General features: G+C 35.0%; 3 protein-coding genes across 3 annotated transcripts in view; 1 reads left to right on the forward strand and 2 right to left on the reverse strand.

The window, feature by feature from the left end:
* The window catches only part of lmf1 (lipase maturation factor 1), a 67234-nt gene extending 66017 nt beyond the window's left edge, over window positions 1–1217 (reverse strand). The window contains exons 1-2 of the mRNA XM_056244628.1: window positions 965–1217; window positions 1–65 (exon numbers count right to left, since the gene is read on the reverse strand). The exon at window positions 1–65 is cut by the window's left edge and continues 245 nt beyond it. Of these exons, the coding sequence (XP_056100603.1) occupies window positions 1–65; window positions 965–1184 (285 nt within the window). The 5' untranslated portion in view covers window positions 1185–1217. The remainder of the gene's footprint in view (window positions 66–964) is intronic.
* Window positions 1218–2254: 1037 nt separating this feature from the next.
* sox8a (SRY-box transcription factor 8a) lies at window positions 2255–8188 on the forward strand. Its single transcript, XM_056244631.1, has 3 exons — window positions 2255–2808; window positions 5038–5258; window positions 7296–8188. The coding sequence occupies exons 1-3, from the start codon at window positions 2429–2431 to the stop codon at window positions 7871–7873; spliced, it is 1179 nt and encodes a 392-aa protein (XP_056100606.1). The 5' UTR covers window positions 2255–2428; the 3' UTR covers window positions 7874–8188.
* An 8332-nt stretch (window positions 8189–16520) lies between these two features.
* LOC130079385 (arf-GAP with dual PH domain-containing protein 1) overlaps window positions 16521–17500 on the reverse strand; it is a 26445-nt gene continuing 25465 nt past the window's right edge. The window contains exon 10 of the mRNA XM_056244630.1: window positions 16521–17035. Within this exon, the coding sequence (XP_056100605.1) occupies window positions 17007–17035 (29 nt within the window). The 3' untranslated portion in view covers window positions 16521–17006. The remainder of the gene's footprint in view (window positions 17036–17500) is intronic.

Here is a 17500-nt window from a genome sequence, read left to right on the forward strand (position 1 = left end):
GGGCATCAGGCCTTTTCCTCCAATCAGCTGCTTGTTCTGGTTGTAAGCCACAGTGAAAGCAACCACTAGAAAGCATATGATTTATTAAACTTTAAACTTATATCCAGTGTTGGGGAAAGTTACTTTGAAAAGTAATGCATATAATACTGTGTTACTCCCTTAAAAAGTAACTAATTGCGTTACTTAGGTAGTTTTTTAACGTAATGCGTTACGTTACTTTTGCGTTACATTTTTTATAACAAAAAAGTTATATTTTTTGGGCAAATGTAAAGACCCTTTCACACCTAAAGTGAAATAATAAGCCTCAGGCTGGAGGAAATGCACATTCACGAGCAAACCTTTCAGCTGTGTTGCTGTTCTGAATAACAGAAGAATAAGTTACTTTACTTTACTTTACTTTATTTTAATTGGTTAAAAAAATTGGTTTAATTGAATCATCGAAGGTCAGAAGCAAGTACATTGGTCAATAAAGTGAGATTAAATGCATAAAAATGTATGTTTTATTTAACATATTTAGTTATTAGGGGTTTGCATAGTAATCAGATTCTGCATTTCACTGATTTTATTCACTTTGAGGAATCTTGAATCTTTTTTTGTGTGCAAGTGAGATGAGTAAATGCACTCTCACATTTAGTCTAGAACTACAATAACCATCATGTTTACACACAACGCCTCTGCACTTTGTCTCAACATGGGGACAGGAGAGCTGTCAGTCAATAACTGGGAAATCAAAGTAACTTGCGTTACTTGTTTGAAAAAGTAACTCGAAAAAGTAATGCGTTACTTTACTAGTTACTTGAAAAAGTAATCTGATACCGTAACTCAAGTTACTTGTAATGAGTTAATACACACAACACTGCTTATATCTAGTGCACAGATCAGTAATTGCAACTAAGTGATGTAACTAATTGTGTCTGGTCTCCTAGCAACCGCCTCCTGTAGAGTCGCCACCTGTCAGACTCACAGTAGATGAAAGCAATGGCTCGCAGGAGCGCGATGCGCGTGAGCCAGTAGGTCCCGGTCTGTGTCGATACACACACTTTCTTCTCATATTTGTTAGCGTCTTCGTCTGGCGCTGTCTCGCTGCATCTGTCGTGTGAAAGACTGTCTGGAACGAGCGGGTTTCCACGTCGCTTTCTTAGGAAACTTTCGGTGTTCTCAGGGTTCTCACTGGAGGACGCCATGTTTTCGAGATGTTCTGCGCATGCGTAAGAAATCACGCGCAGTGGACTGGCCAATCAGAGGACAATGCGCCTCTGCCAACACAACCTTCAGACTGAGCTTCTATAAAGTTTGTTTAGGCTGTTCTACTCTTGGTAAATAATTATTTAAGTAAAAACTGTTCACCGTGTGACAAGAGCTAAATAACTATTCCATAGTCCAGGTGGTAAAAGTTTTAAATCTAAAGTTTTAAATCTAAAATGAAAGTTTATAAAAAATTGTTTTAAAAAGTTCTAAATTGATGTTTATAACACGGCCGATTAATCGCATCTAACTTAAGTGTGTGTGTGTGTGTGTGTGTGTGTGTGTGTGTGTGTGTGTGTGTGTGTGTGTGTGTGTGTGTGTGTGTGTGTGTGTGTGTGTGTGTGTGTGTGTGTGTAAGCACAAACTGGAGTGTATTGGCTACAAAAAGCTATTGCACATTAAATTTCCATCCTTATTGCCTAGAAGAAGAAAAAAAAATGTTTTTAATGTATGTTGACCTTTATCGAGTTATGTTGTCACACAATGCGGGGTTGTCAAAAAAGAAATATGCCATTACATTAAACTTTACAGTACAACTTAGTAAATATGTTGTTTAAATATTGTACTTAATAGCTTGTATTTAACATTTAAAACAACTTCATCACAAATAAACAAACTTCAAACTTTGAGTTCAAATCTTCCTTATGTGTTGTTTTATTGTGTTCACTTGTTGTTTACACAACAGCTATATCAAAAATATAAAAATGATTTGTGCAGTGAATTATGGAAAAACATAGTTAATATATTTTGTGTTTTATTCGAGTCAGGTTTATTAAGTTAGCCTGCAAGTGTTTTCATAAAATACAGTGGGCGAAAATTGGATTATTCAGGGAACCCATGAGCAGTTATGGCATTACGGTGTAATTTGTTAGTCAATTATGTTCAATTAACTGAAAAAGTTGCTGATGCACTGCACTGACCAATTGGAGAAGTTGCGCAAAAGCTTCTCCGCCAATGAGAGGAGAGAAGGAGGAGCGCGAGAGTACAGAAGCCTCACAAAAACTTCTCCCTCACACACCAACAAGTTGTGAAATATTGCCAATTCCTCCGCCAGTGTTGATCGACGCAGATTCGAGAAACCAAGAAATCAATCGGTTTATCTGGGATACCTAACGCGCGCGCGCTGCGCGTAAAGTTACGCTCGTGTTATTGCGCATCTTCCGGTCAGAGAGGATTTTTTAAAATGTCAAAGGAGCCGGATAAAACTAGTTCTGGGACTGAAAGCTCTTTTATTGGAGATGCAGACTCTGATTCACCGTCTTCTCCATCCGTGTCCGATGAACAAGGCGCGCGAACCAGCACCGGCGAGCGCGCGGACAGCGAGGAAGACGCGCGCTTCCCACCGTGTATTCGAGATGCCGTGTCGCAGGTCCTCAAAGGCTACGACTGGTCCCTGGTGCCGATGCCGATGCAGGGAATCCGGTCTCTGAAGGACAAGCCGCACGTGAAGAGACCCATGAACGCGTTTATGGTGTGGGCACAGGCGGCGCGCAGGAAGCTCGCGGATCAATACCCGCATCTGCACAACGCCGAGCTCAGCAAGACCCTGGGCAAGTTATGGAGGTTCGTGCACGGGTCACATTTTATATTACATTATGCTCATTATGTAGGCCTACTTACACAAAGAGTTATTAAACTACAGCATTAGTATCGGCTCGTGCATGGCATGCACTCCTTAAAATACTTGTTACTAGTAGCCTATCCTCAATGGTAATAGCTAAATTAAGATAGATAGATAGATAGATAGATAGATAGATAGATAGATAGATAGATAGATAGATAGATAGATAGATAGATAGATAGATAGATGGATAGATAGATAGATAGATAGATAGATAGATAGATACTGTAGATAGATAGATATATAGATAGATAGAGAGATAGATAGATAGATAGATAGATAGATAGATAGATAGATAGATAGATAGATAAATAGATAGATAGATACTGTAGATAGATAGATATATAGATAGATAGATAGATAGATACTGTAGATAGATAGATAGATACAGTAGATAGATAGATAGATAGATACTGTAGATAGATAGATACTGTAGATAGATAGATAGATAGATAGATAGATAGATAGATAGATAGATAGATAGATAGATAGATACTGTAGATAGATAGATAGATAGATAGATAGATACTATAGATAGATAGATATATAGATAGATAGATAGATAGATACTGTAGATAGATAGATAGATAGATAGATAGATAGATAGATAGATAGATAGATAGATAGATAGATACTGTAGATAGATAGATAGATAGGTAGATAGATAGATAGATAGATACTGTAGATAGATAGATAGATAGATAGATAGATAGATAGATAGATAGATAGATAGATAGATAGATAGATACTGTAGATAGATAGATAGATAGATAGATAGATAGATAGATAGATACTGTAGATAGATAGATAGATAGATACTGTAGATAGATAGATAGATAGATAGATAGATAGATAGATAGATAGATAGATAGATAGATAGATAGATAGATAGATACTGTAGATAGATAGATAGATAGATAGATAGATAGATAGATAGATAGATAGATAGATAGATACTGTAGATAGATAGATAGATAGATACTATAGATAGATAGATAGATAGATAGATAGATAGATAGATAGATAGATAGATAGATAGATAGATAGATAGATAGATACTGTAGATAGATAGATACTGTAGATAGATAGATAGATAGATAGATAGATAGATAGATAGATACTGTAGATAGATAGATAGATAGATAGGTAGATAGATAGATAGATAGATAGATAGATAGATAGATAGATAGATAGATAGATAGATAGATAGATAGATAGATAGATAGATTTTTATTTGTCCTCTTGTCCAAAATTTGTTTCCACCTTAGATGCGTACATAACACAAACACACATAACATGGTAAATTTATCGACATATCAATAAAAAAAAATCACTGACATCACAACAAAAAAACAACAACATCAACAAAGAGAACATACGTGACTATCAATGGCCGATTTCAGTTAATACATGCAACTAACCCTGAACCAACCACCAACCCTAACCCTATAATAAGTAGAAATGTGTACAGTGTAACATAGACACCTTAAAATAAAGTGTAACCCTAATTTCTCATACAGGACCAGATATTTAATAATAATTATCTGGTTAGTAAAACTGGACTTTAAAACTTTATTTTAAAGTGACGTAGTTACACGTTACTACAGACTATAATAACACGAAATGATGCATAATTAAAAGTAACTGACCCTAACTCAATAGTAAGTACATGTTGTTAATTAATATTACTCAGCACTTACACTTACAGTTACAGTGTAATTGTACATTAATTAAAGTACCGAATAATAATAATAAATAATAAACTACATGTGCTTACAAGGGTCGGATTAGGGTTTGGTTGAGGGTTATTTGCATGTAATTAAACATAATTTATAGTTATTACTATGGTAACTACATGTAATGTGTAACAAAGACATTGTGTTACTTGTCCTTGTAAAGAGTCACTGAAAGCACTCGAGGCTAATCGAAAGTGTACTAGTCACTGTTGGGGAAAAGTGCTCGTATTAACGACAGAAGCTGCTGGTGAAACTGAGTTAGCTTAAAGGAATAAATGTGGAGCTGCTTGTAAACCATCTGTTTTTTAGCTGGACCAAGAACATCTGCACCAGCTTAGAAACCAGCTAACATCTCAATCCGGACCTTTGGTTTCTGAAACGCTTTCGCACACAATTGCTTTAATATTGAAAAGCTCTTTTCCCCGGATTGTCCAGGCTGCTCTCCGAGAGCGAGAAGAGGCCGTTTGTGGAAGAGGCCGAGAGACTGCGAGTCCAGCACAAGAAAGACTATCCGGATTATAAGTACCAGCCTCGGAGACGGAAGAGCCTGAAGCCGGGTCAGGGTGAACTGGACCCGGGAGCTGAGAAGAGCCATCATCCCTCGGATCACATGTACAAGATGGAGGCGGGAGTGAGAGGGATGCACAGTCATGGTGGTGAGTTATGACCTGGGAATTGGGTTGTACCATTTCATATAAATATAACTTTAATATACTTTAACTAAATGTAACTGTTGGGATCAATACTAATTTTGGTAACACTTTAACATATGTTACATGTAGTTACTATACTAATAACTATAAATGATGCATAATTACATGCAACTTACCCTAAAATAAACCAAACACTAACCCTAACCCTATAGTAAGTACATGTAGTTTTACAGTGTACAGTGGACTGATATTTTTTGATTGTAGATGCATATCTATAAGAGCTGATGCCCGATTTAAAGCCGATATATACCTGTGATTGTTGTGTTTTTACTCGCTTTAACCCATAAAAATGTGTTTTGTTTGTATAAATTAATGTATTTAGGTTGGTTCAGCAATAATAAATCATTTTTTTTTTACTTAAAAATACCTGTTAATTTAGATTTTTTTGATATCGCGTTTTTGATTTTAAAACATTTGCTAAAATTTTATTTATTTTTAGTAAATTAGAAATAAATACTTATATATTTAATATATAATTAGGTAAAATACACAAAATAATATTATATTAATAATATATAGGCCTATATAAATAAAAATGATAATAATAAATCTGTAAAATTAATTCGTGATTTTGTAATCCTACGTAAGTATTTTTTTAAGTAAACATATATGAATAAAAAGGAAGTAAACACTGTAACCAACAGTAATCAGTCTATATGCACTGGGAATCATATTTTCTCAAATAAAGACTAAGTTTATATTTATACCAACTTAATTATTTTTAATGGGTTAAATCAAGTAAAAACAGCTCTTTAAGGAAATGATTGCAGGTTACCACTTTTTAAAGTAAATATATGAATATGAAATACATATCAGCCAAACAGAATGATTAATAAAATGCCAAATATCAGCCGATATATCGGTAGACCACTATACTAAATGCATGTTTATTTTTTCCAACTCAATCCAACGAAACTTATTTGATGTTTCCATCCCAGTTGGAATCTCAAAAAATATTATTTATTATTGCTGAATTAACCTATACAATACAACATGCAAATCGGCGAAACAGAATGATTAAAAAATGCCAAATATGGGCCGATATATCGGTAGACCACTATACTATATGCATGTTTATTTTTTCCAACTCAATCCAACGAAACTTATTTGATGTTTCCATCCCAGTTGGAATCTCCAAAAATATAATTTAATATTGCTGAATTACCCTAATTTATACCAATAAAAATTAAGTAAAAAACAGCTCTTTAAGATTACAGTTGCACATTAACACTTTTTACAGTTTATGACATAAATACAACATGCAAATCGGCCAAACAGAATGATTAAAAAATGCCAAATATCGGCCGATATATCGGTAGACCACTATCCTTTATGCACGTTTATTTTTTCCAACGAAACTTATTTGATGTTTTCATCCCAGTTGGAATTTCAAAAAATATTATTTATTATTGCTGAATTACCCTATACAATACAACATGCAAATCGGCCAAACAGAATGATTAAAAAATGCCACATATCGGCTAAATCGAATCGTTTTAATCGATTAAAATCGGCCAAAAATGATTAAATGATTAAAAAATGCCAAATATCGGCCGATATATCGGTAGACCACTATACTATTTGCATGTTTATTTTTTCCAACTCAATCCAACGAAACTTATTTGATGCTTCCATCCCAGTTGGAATCTCAAAAAATATTATTTATTATTGCTGAATTAACCTATACAATACAACATGCAAATCGGCCAAACAGAATGATTAAAAAATGCCAAATATCGGCCGATATATCGGTAGACCACTATACTATATGCATGTTTATTTTTTCCAACTCAATCCAACAAAACTTATTTGATGTTTCCATCCCAGTTGGAATCTCCAAAAATATAATTTAATATTGCTGAATTGACCTATACATAAATGTATGCCAATATCGGCCGATATATCGATCTTGCCGATATATCGGTCGACCACTATACTACTAACTCGACCAAACAAACCATTCTGTTATTTCCGACCCAGTTCAAGCACACGGGCCTCCGACGCCTCCAACCACCCCGAAGTCCGATCAGCATCACAGCGCGAAGCGTGCGACGGAAAACACACGGCAGAACATCGACTTCAGCAATGTGGACATTTCTGAGCTCAGCAGCGACGTCATCGGCAGCATGGGCCCGTTCGACGTGCGTGAGTTCGACCAGTACCTGCCGCTAAACGGCCCGTCCGAGAACAACGGTTTCAGCGTGTCCTATCACCATCATGGCACCGTCCCGGCGTGGAACAAGCCGTCCGGGTCACCGTCCACATCTTCACATAACCATCCACGACCGCTCATTAAAACTGAACAATTGAGTCCTTCTCATTACGGAGAGTCTCACGGGTCGCCGACCCAATCTGAACTGAGTGACTGTCCCGACATGCAGAACTCGACGTACTTCACCACATTTTCCGGGTATCCCGCTGGCATTTATCAATATCCGTACTCCCATTTCTCCAGAAGGCCGTATGTGACTCCGGTTCTCAACAGTTTGTCCAGTCCATCTCATAGTCCCGGTGCAAACTGGGAGCAACCGGTTTACACGACTTTAACGCGGCCCTGATCCCATCGGGGGAATTATGGGACTATATGAAGACGCATAGACGATGCTCTGGACAATCTGTTTTTTGCTGATATGTTTTATTTTGCCACTTCATAGACTTTTCTGGTCATTTTTGACCTTTAGACTTTCTGGAAACACTTTACAAAGGTCTCATTTGTTAACATTAGTCAATGCGCTAGCTAACATGAACTAACAATGAGCAGTATATATATTTTAAAGCATTTAGTTAGTAAAATCAAATTGCTCATTGTTTGTTCATGTTAGTTCACAGTGCATTAACACATGTTAACAAATACAACTTTGGATTTTTATAATGTTTAAATCACCATTGACTAATGCTTTAGAAGTTTTTCATTTCATTCAGTTAACTAATACAACTTTATTGTACAGTGTTACCTATTTTCCTTACCATTTTGGGTTCACTTTTCAATATTGAACGTTTTTTGTTTATATGGTCTGGATAAAAGTGTTTGTTTGTTGGGAGTGAGATGCAATAGACTGATTTCTTTTGCCAATATTCAATACGCTATTTAAATGCAATCATGGATTTGTTTTGTTTTTTGCTAAATGCAATTAAAATGTAAAATGAATGAATGTGCAATTCTGCCTGATGTCTTTACTGCTGAGAAAGGCCCGTCAAGCTAGCAAGATAACTTAGATTAGAGTCCGAAATGAAGCTACTATGTGAGTTTAATCCAAATACTGGAGAGATGCATGTTTACAAAGGTTTTCATTATAAAAGAGGCATTAATTAAGGGAGGGAACAAAACAAATACAAAGCAGAAAATCATTACCAATGCCGTTGCATGAAAGAAGAGCACAAGAACAGACGCTATTTGGATAAACAGCAACAAAAGCAGCAGAAAATGCATAAATTGAGGAGAATAAGTTGTTCATGCTGTGGAAGCGAGCCAGTGATTTGAAGGCAGATGGGTGTGGGTGGACCAGGACTTATTTTCCTTTCACTACACTTTATTACATTGATGATCTCAGAAAGTGGAGAATGCAATTATAGTGTTGACATGTAGCACGCATCATTTTGTTCGCTGACATTATTGGGTCTTAAAACTGGACAGTAAGCACTACAGTTTTCATTCCTAACACAATTATGGTGTATTATGTTAAGTTGGTATTGTATTCAGATTTTGGCGCACCGATTTTGCACATTGATGATTGTGATCTATATTGGGAGAAAAATCATCTCTGTAGTCGATCATTTTATCCTTTAAAACTCATCTCTGATCACCAAAATGACATATTTAAATGTTTTTTTTCGTGAAAAAAAAATCATATCTTGAATGTAACTCGACACCCTTGCCTCATTTAGTATGCGTGGTTCTATGAATATGCAAATGAGCCCCGCCTCCACTCACTCACTCAGCTCAGAGATCCACTGGTTGACGATCACACGTTGATCTGATTGGTTACAAGGTCGTTTGTGACGTCAGAAACACCAGCGATTTCAAACCGTGTTTTTGAGACTGTCTTTGGTTCACTGCAGTTTTAAGCAGAAAATACTCAGCAATGCTGGCGACTTATGAACTTACACATGGTGTGTCTTAAAGCGTATTAAAAACACCACATAGACACATAAACAACATTAAACGCTGGATTTTCACACATCAGAGTTATAGATGAAAAGCTGACTATGATTACAGCAGGTCAAAGTTCAATCTATAACACATAAAGCTGAGTTTTTCTCTGGACTGGTGATTCATACAACAACAAATTTACTAGTAAAAATAAACTAACTTACATTTTACTCACATTGGCAGTTACTTTGTCTGTTTATGCTCCACCAGTGAAAATAGTTATAAACAAAATCTCTGAGCAACACACAGTAGTGGTGTTTCTTTCCTGAGCAAATCAGTGCTTGTGAACGAATCGGTTGAGTGATTGATTCAATGACTCACTCATAAATACGGTTATCCTGTTTTACTGAATGAACGAATCGGTTGAGTTATTGATTTTATAACTCACTCATAAAAACAGTTATCCTGTTTTACTGAATGAACGAATCGGTTGAGTTATTGATTTTATAACTCACTCATAAATACAGTTATCCTGTTTTACTCAATGAACGAATCGGTTGAGTTATTGATTTTATAACTCACTCATAAATACAGTTATCCTGTTTTACTGAATGAACGAATCGGTTGAGTTATTAATTCAATGACTCACTCATAAATACGGTTATCCTGTTTTACTGAATGAACGAATCGGTTGAGTTATTGATTCTATGACTCACTCATAAATACGGTTATCCTGTTTTACTGAATGAACAAATCGGTTGAGTTATTGATTCTATGACTCACTCATAAATACGGTTATCCTGTTTTACCGAATTAACAAATCGGTTGAGTTATTGATTTAATAACTCACTCATAAATACGGTTATCCTGTTTTACTGAATGAACAAATCGGTTGAGTTATTGATTCTATGACTCACTCATAAATACGGTTATCCTGTTTTACCGAATTAACAAATCGGTTGAGTTATCGATTTAATAACTCACTCATAAATACGGTTATCCTGTTTTACTGAATTAACAAATCGGTTGAGTTATTGATTTAATAACTCACTCATAAATACGGTTATCCTGTTTTACCGAATTAACAAATCGGTTGAGTTATTGATTTAATAACTCACTCATAAATACGGTTATTCTGTTTTACCGAATTAACAAATCGGTTGAGTTATTGATTTAATAACTCACTCATAAATACGGTTATCCTGTTTTACTGAATGAACAAATCGGTTGAGTTATTGATTTAATAACTCACTCATAAATACGGTTATCCTGTTTTACCGAATTAACAAATCGGTTGAGTTATCGATTTAATAACTCACTCATAAATACGATTATCCTGTTTTACTGAATTAACAAATCGGTTGAGTTATTGATTTAATAACTCACTCATAAATACGGTTATCCTGTTTTACCGAATTAACAAATCGGTTGAGTTATTGATTTAATAACTCACTCATAAATACGGTTATTCTGTTTTACTGAATGAACAAATCGGTTGAGTTATTGATTCTATGACTCACTCATAAATACGGTTATCCTGTTTTACCGAATTAACAAATCGGTTGAGTTATTGATTTAATAACTCACTCATAAATACGGTTATCCTGTTTTGTTGAATGAACAAATCGGTTGAGTTATTGATTTAATAACTCACTCATAAATACAGTTATCCTGTTTTACCGAATTAACAAATCGGTTGAGTTATCGATTTAATAACTCACTCATAAATACGGTTATCCTGTTTTACCGATTTAACAAATCGGTTGAGTTATTGATTTAATAACTCACTCATAAATACGGTTATCCTGTTTTACTGAATGAACAAATCGGTTGAGTTATTGATTCTATGACTCACTCATAAATACGGTTATCCTGTTTTACCGAATTAACAAATCGGTTGAGTTATCGATTTAATAACTCACTCATAAATACAGTTATCCTGTTTTACCGAATTAACAAATCGGTTGAGTTATCGATTTAATAACTCACTCATAAATACGGTTATCCTGTTTTACCGAATTAACAAATCGGTTGAGTTATTGATTTAATAACTCACTCATAAATACGGTTATCCTGTTTTACCGAATTAACAAATCGGTTGAGTTATTGATTTAATAACTCACTCATAAATACGGTTATCCTGTTTTACCGAATTAACAAATCGGTTGAGTTATTGATTTAATAACTCACTCATAAATACGGTTATCCTGTTTTACCGAATTAACAAATCGGTTGAGTTATTGATTTAATAACTCACTCATAAATACGGTTATCCTGTTTTGTTGAATGAACAAATCGGTTGAGTTATTGATTTAATAACTCACTCATAAATACAGTTATCCTGTTTTACCGAATTAACAAATCGGTTGAGTTATCGATTTAATAACTCACTCATAAATACGGTTATCCTGTTTTACCGAATTAACAAATCGGTTGAGTTATTGATTTAATAACTCACTCATAAATACGGTTATCCTGTTTTACTGAATGAACAAATCGGTTGAGTTATTGATTCTATGACTCACTCATAAATACGGTTATCCTGTTTTACTGAATTAACAAATCGGTTGAGTTATCGATTTAATAACTCACTCATAAATACGGTTATCCTGTTTTACTGAATGAACAAATCGGTTGAGTTATTGATTTAATAACTCACTCATAAATACGGTTATCCTGTTTTGTTGAATGAACAAATCGGTTGAGTTATTGATTTAATAACTCACTCATAAATACAGTTATCCTGTTTTACCGAATTAACAAATCGGTTGAGTTATCGATTTAATAACTCACTCATAAATACGGTTATCCTGTTTTACCGATTTAACAAATCGGTTGAGTTATTGATTTAATAACTCACTCATAAATACGGTTATCCTGTTTTACTGAATGAACAAATCGGTTGAGTTATTGATTCTATGACTCACTCATAAATACGGTTATCCTGTTTTACCGAATTAACAAATCGGTTGAGTTATTGATTTAATAACTCACTCATAAATACGGTTATCCTGTTTTACTGAATGAACAAATCGGTTGAGTTATTGATTCTATGACTCACTCATAAATACGGTTATCCTGTTTTACCGAATTAACAAATCGGTTGAGTTATTGATTTAATAACTCACTCATAAATACGGTTATCCTGTTTTACTGAATGAACAAATCGGTTGAGTTATTGATTTAATAACTCACTCATAAATACGGTTATCCTGTTTTGTTGAATGAATGAATCGGTTGAATGAATGATTCAATGACTCACTCATAAATACGGTTATCCTGTTTTGTTGAATGAATCGGTTGAATGAATGATTCAATGACTCACTCATAAATTCATTAGTCACCATCTTCTGGCCTCACTAAAGTAACATGAATATAGAAACACTGCTGTAGGCTATAATGTTATATATGTTATTGATACATTTCCAGGCTATAATGTCCCTGGACATGATGTTTCATCAAATATTGTAAGGTTTTTCTAAAACCAAAATTCACACCCTGATCTGAACAGTGTAAGCGGTGATCGGCGGCTCTTGAGTCTTTACCTCCCTGGATCAGTCTCATGAAGAACGGATGTCCAGAGCTTGTGCGACTCCACCCTAATTTAATGATTTCCTGCTGGGTTGCAAACAGCCTCCTGCTGTGTGTGTGTGTGTGTGTGTGTGTGTGTGTGTGTGTGTGTGTGTGTGTGTGTGTGTGTGTGTGTGTGTGTGTGTGTGTGTGTGTGTGTGTGTGTGTGTGTGTGTGTGTGTGTGTGTGTGAGTGTGTCTTGCACAGCCCGGACGCCAATGACAACACACAGCCAGACAGAAACAACATTGACTTACCCACAGTTCCACGGGGCAGTGGAGCCAGACTGATGGGGAAGGAAGGCAGTGGAATGCATCAGGTCAGGCAACGGTGTCTCTTTCTCTCTCACACACACACACACACAACACTCACACAACCCCCCCCACCCACCACACACACCCACCCCCCCAACCACACACCCCACCACCCCCACAGCCCACCCCCCCATAGACACATAGCATACACACACACACACACACACACACACACACACACACACATACAAAACAATGTTCTGAGAACATGCAATTCCAACCACAAATATAAAAATAAATAAAATTTTGTTCTGTTGTTTACGATCCATTTATTCATTTACATATTGCAACTTATGAAATTGAAAATAGAATTATGAAAATAGTGCAATATCAAGATTTTTAAAGAATACATTATCTGTGCATTTCATTTTACATATTCATATACAGTGCGATCTTATTTTAGTACGCCTGAGATATTATTTTAAATATTTTGAATTAGCTTTTATTTTTATTTTCCATTTTTTACTTTTTGTCATTTTATTATTTTGTCATTTTTATTTAATTATTGTTTTTTTAACATATCTACAGTTTTATTAATTTTATTTCAGTTATAATTTTAATGATTTAAGTACATATTTCTCAATGCTACAAAAATAAGACTGCATGGCAACACTATATATAATATATAATTATATAATAAAATTAAATGCACAGAAAATGTATCCCGTGAAAGTCTTGACATTGCACTGTATTTGATCATTTTAAAGAAGAAAAAAATATATAATAGTTGCACTTGCAATATGCAAATGCATCTTAAACAAGCCCATTTTTAATGTATGTTTAAGTTAGTTGTTAAGTTAGTCCTCAGTTTAGGTCTATAGTATAGTATTGTCTTTGTGTGATTTCTGCCTTCAGAATAGCCGTCTTTGTTTTTCACTGTATGACATATGCTTTTATTTATTTTAAACTCAACATGATCTTCTTGGTCCTAAAATATGCAAATGATTTTCAGACCAGAAACATCAAACACTAACTCTTATAAAAAGCACCATGGTGTTACAGTGCAGTGATAGGATTAGATGTACTTTCATATTTACCGTGGTCTCTTTCTTCAAACAAAACAATTTCAACACAAATATTTAATGTCCATGTATTTATTCATAAGTAGGCGCATAATGAGCAGGATAATGCACAAATAAAGCACTCCTCGGGTCCTGATCAAACGTATTATTTTTCATTTTAAAATAATGACAGGCCTCAGAACCACCATCCTTTATCTTTTAGTCCAAAAAACCCCCCAAAAAACTATGATAATGCCAAGATATGTTTTCATATTTTAAACAAATCTGAAGAAAAACACCTGAATAGCATCATAACCTGAACAAGAGGACCTGCGGAAAGAAGAACTGAGCTCCATCAGGATCAGATTATCGATATCATAACCTGCCATCTAAACATTCATATCTATTATAGAAAACCTGTATAATTCTCTTATGCATCCTTCACAGTCAGCAGATGTAGTCTGGCTCAAATTAAAGATATTGTATATAAAGTAGTGGTCAGCCAGTGTGTGTCTTTTTAATCGCAGATAGCAATATTCAGAAAGCAGGGCGGCCGATATATATATATACATACATAATGCAATTTAAAGGCAGCAAATTCAATTTCTTAAATGAAAAATATAATATTCACTCAATAAAATCATATTTTTTAACCTTTTTTACCCACTGACTAAGATAAGGGGAACTACACTGCCGTTCAACAGTTTGGGATCTGAAAGATTTTTAATGTTTTTAAAATAAGTCTTTTCTGCTCACCAAGGCTGCATTTATTTAATTAAAAAAAAAACAGTCATATTGTAATAATTCTTCAGCATTAAATCATCATTTTAGAGTGATTTCTGAAGGATCATGTGACACTGAAGACTGGAGTAATGATGCTGAAAATTCAGCTTTGATCACAGGAATAAATTACACTTTACTGTATATTCACATAGAAAACAGTAATTTTAAACTGTAATAACATTTCACAATTTTACTGTTTGTTTTGTATTTTTAAATCAAATAAATGCAGCCTTGGTGAGCAGAAGAGACTTCGTTTAAAAACATTAAAAAACGTACCGATCCCGAACTTTTGAGCGGCAGTTTTGCACTAGTCTCAATCATCCAAGTTAGCTTGTTTTTTGGCATATAATCTCAATTTGGCCAAATATCGGCCAATAAATCACTAATATCAGCCCTATTCTGCATGAAAGAACTGATGGGCACATGCATCTTAATCTGTGAGATGCTTCCACCTAGTGGAGGAAAATAAATCAAGAACACACTGTCTTCATGATGTATATCTGACACATTCGCCCTGCAAAGACAACATAAGTAGTATGTAGTATATGAAATGAACAGCCTATAGAATCATATCGATCATATCAGTTTTCTAACAGGGTTTTTCAGATGATCCAAACCCCTATAATGCAAAATGATTTTCTTACTCAGTTTTTTTTTATCCTGTTTGCTGGAACAAATATCTAAATATTCTTAAATCAAAGATTGAGAAGCCAAATATTGTGAGTTTATGCTTAAAACATGAACAAATATGCCAATGGGGTCAGAAAAATGAACTTAATTCAAAGTGAAATCTCCATTTAATTCAAAGTAAAAACTCAATTTTGATCCTTTTTAAAGAAATCGTCCGTCATTTTGCTTCTCAAGTAAATATTTAGTTATTTGCACTGCAAAACAAGACAAAAATACTAGTCAGGCATCATGTTTTTGCGGTGTAGACGTTGCGTAGCGTCCGAGGATCCTCTACTCCTCACAGCAGCATTTGCTTGAATAATCCAATAAATAACATCATCATCAGTCAAAACGCACGTGGCGTTGCTCACCTTGTGATTTATAGATTAAATGTTACGTTTAAGAGCGATGAACAACATTCACATGCCATATTTGTACAGTAGCTTGTCTGAGACAGCAGTTTGTCTGCTTTGGTAACACATAAACACATTCATGACAACTGAGGCCTCGTCCACACACGCTAATGCGTTTTAGTTTGAAAACGCATCTTTTTCTCTCCGTTTTGTCCTTCCGTTCTCACTGAGACGCCGTTTTTATTAACGAAAACTACGATTTTTGAAAACGCTCTCCAAAGTGGATAAATTTGAAAACGCTGTTTCGGCGTTGTAGTGTGGACTGTCAAAACAGAGCTATTTAAAAACTATGATGTAAGTTTAGTCATGTGACGCATGTTGTACCAATAGATGTTCATGTTTATACCGGTGTTGTGCCATTCACACAGTTGCTAAAATATGTTACTTTACACACTCTTCATATCACAGTCCTGCAAAGATGGCAGAAAACTCACTCGCATTTGCTGTCCTGCGGCGAAACATGAGCAGTTTTAGACCGAACATATAATGGTGAGTGAGTTTGCTGGACGCATCAGTGAATGATGAGATATTTTGCTAAATAAAATGATCCTGTCAGAAGAATTGAGCGATAACTTTATTATTTATTTTTCTGTCTGTATCATCTCAGTGAGCTTTTGTGAGGGTTTACGCAAACGTCTGAAACGCTAGTGTGGACGGAGAGCGTTTTTAAACGAAAACGCCGTTTTTAAATGTATCCGGATTAATGTAGACTTCGCCGCTGGAGACTCGTCCACACAGGCCAGTGTTCAGTCCGTTAGCACTAAATCAAGGTAAGAAGGGTCGTTTCAATGCTCTTCCATGTCGGTCACTGGACGAAACTGCTGTCGATTGTCCAGTCTGTCCCGCCGACATCAAGGCTTGTGCTTGAAATGAGCCTCGACTGGAGAGAGAAATGAAGAAGCGTGAGTGAAATCCATTCGAGCAATCAATCGAGCAATCAATCAAGCAATCAAGCAATCAATCAATCAACAAACCAATCAACAAACCAATCAATAAATCAATCAATCAATCAACCAGCTAATCAATCAATCAACCAACAAATCAATCAACCAACTAATCAATCAACCAACAAATCAATCAACCAACAAATCAATCAACCAACCAATCAACCAATCAATCAATCAATCAACCAACTAATCAACCAATCAATCAATCAACCAAAAAATCAATCAACCAACAAATCAATCAACCAACTAATCAATCAACCAACCAATCAATCAACCAACTAATCAATCAATCAATCAATCAACCAACTAATCAATCAACCAACAAATCAACCAACCAATCAATCAACCAACCAATCAATCAACCAACTAATCAATTAATCAACCAACAAATCAATCAA

This window comes from Rhinichthys klamathensis, unplaced genomic scaffold (genome assembly GCF_029890125.1).
Source record: "Rhinichthys klamathensis goyatoka isolate OS25496 unplaced genomic scaffold, OSU_Roscu_1.1 h1tg001033l_1, whole genome shotgun sequence".
Classification (NCBI taxonomy): Eukaryota; Metazoa; Chordata; class Actinopteri; order Cypriniformes; family Leuciscidae; genus Rhinichthys; species Rhinichthys klamathensis.

What these genes read in the sequence shown, in the direction of transcription:
- sox8a (XM_056244631.1), top strand. Translation starts at nt 2,429, where the DNA reads ATGTCAAAGGAGCCGGATAAAACTAGTTCTGGGACTGAAAGCTCTTTT. An exon ending in ACCCTGGGCAAGTTATGGAG is followed by an intron (nt 2,809 to 5,037) that starts GTTCGTGCACGG and finishes CGGATTGTCCAG; the next exon opens with GCTGCTCTCCGAGAGCGAGA. An exon ending in AGGGATGCACAGTCATGGTG is followed by an intron (nt 5,259 to 7,295) that starts GTGAGTTATGAC and finishes TTTCCGACCCAG; the next exon opens with TTCAAGCACACGGGCCTCCG.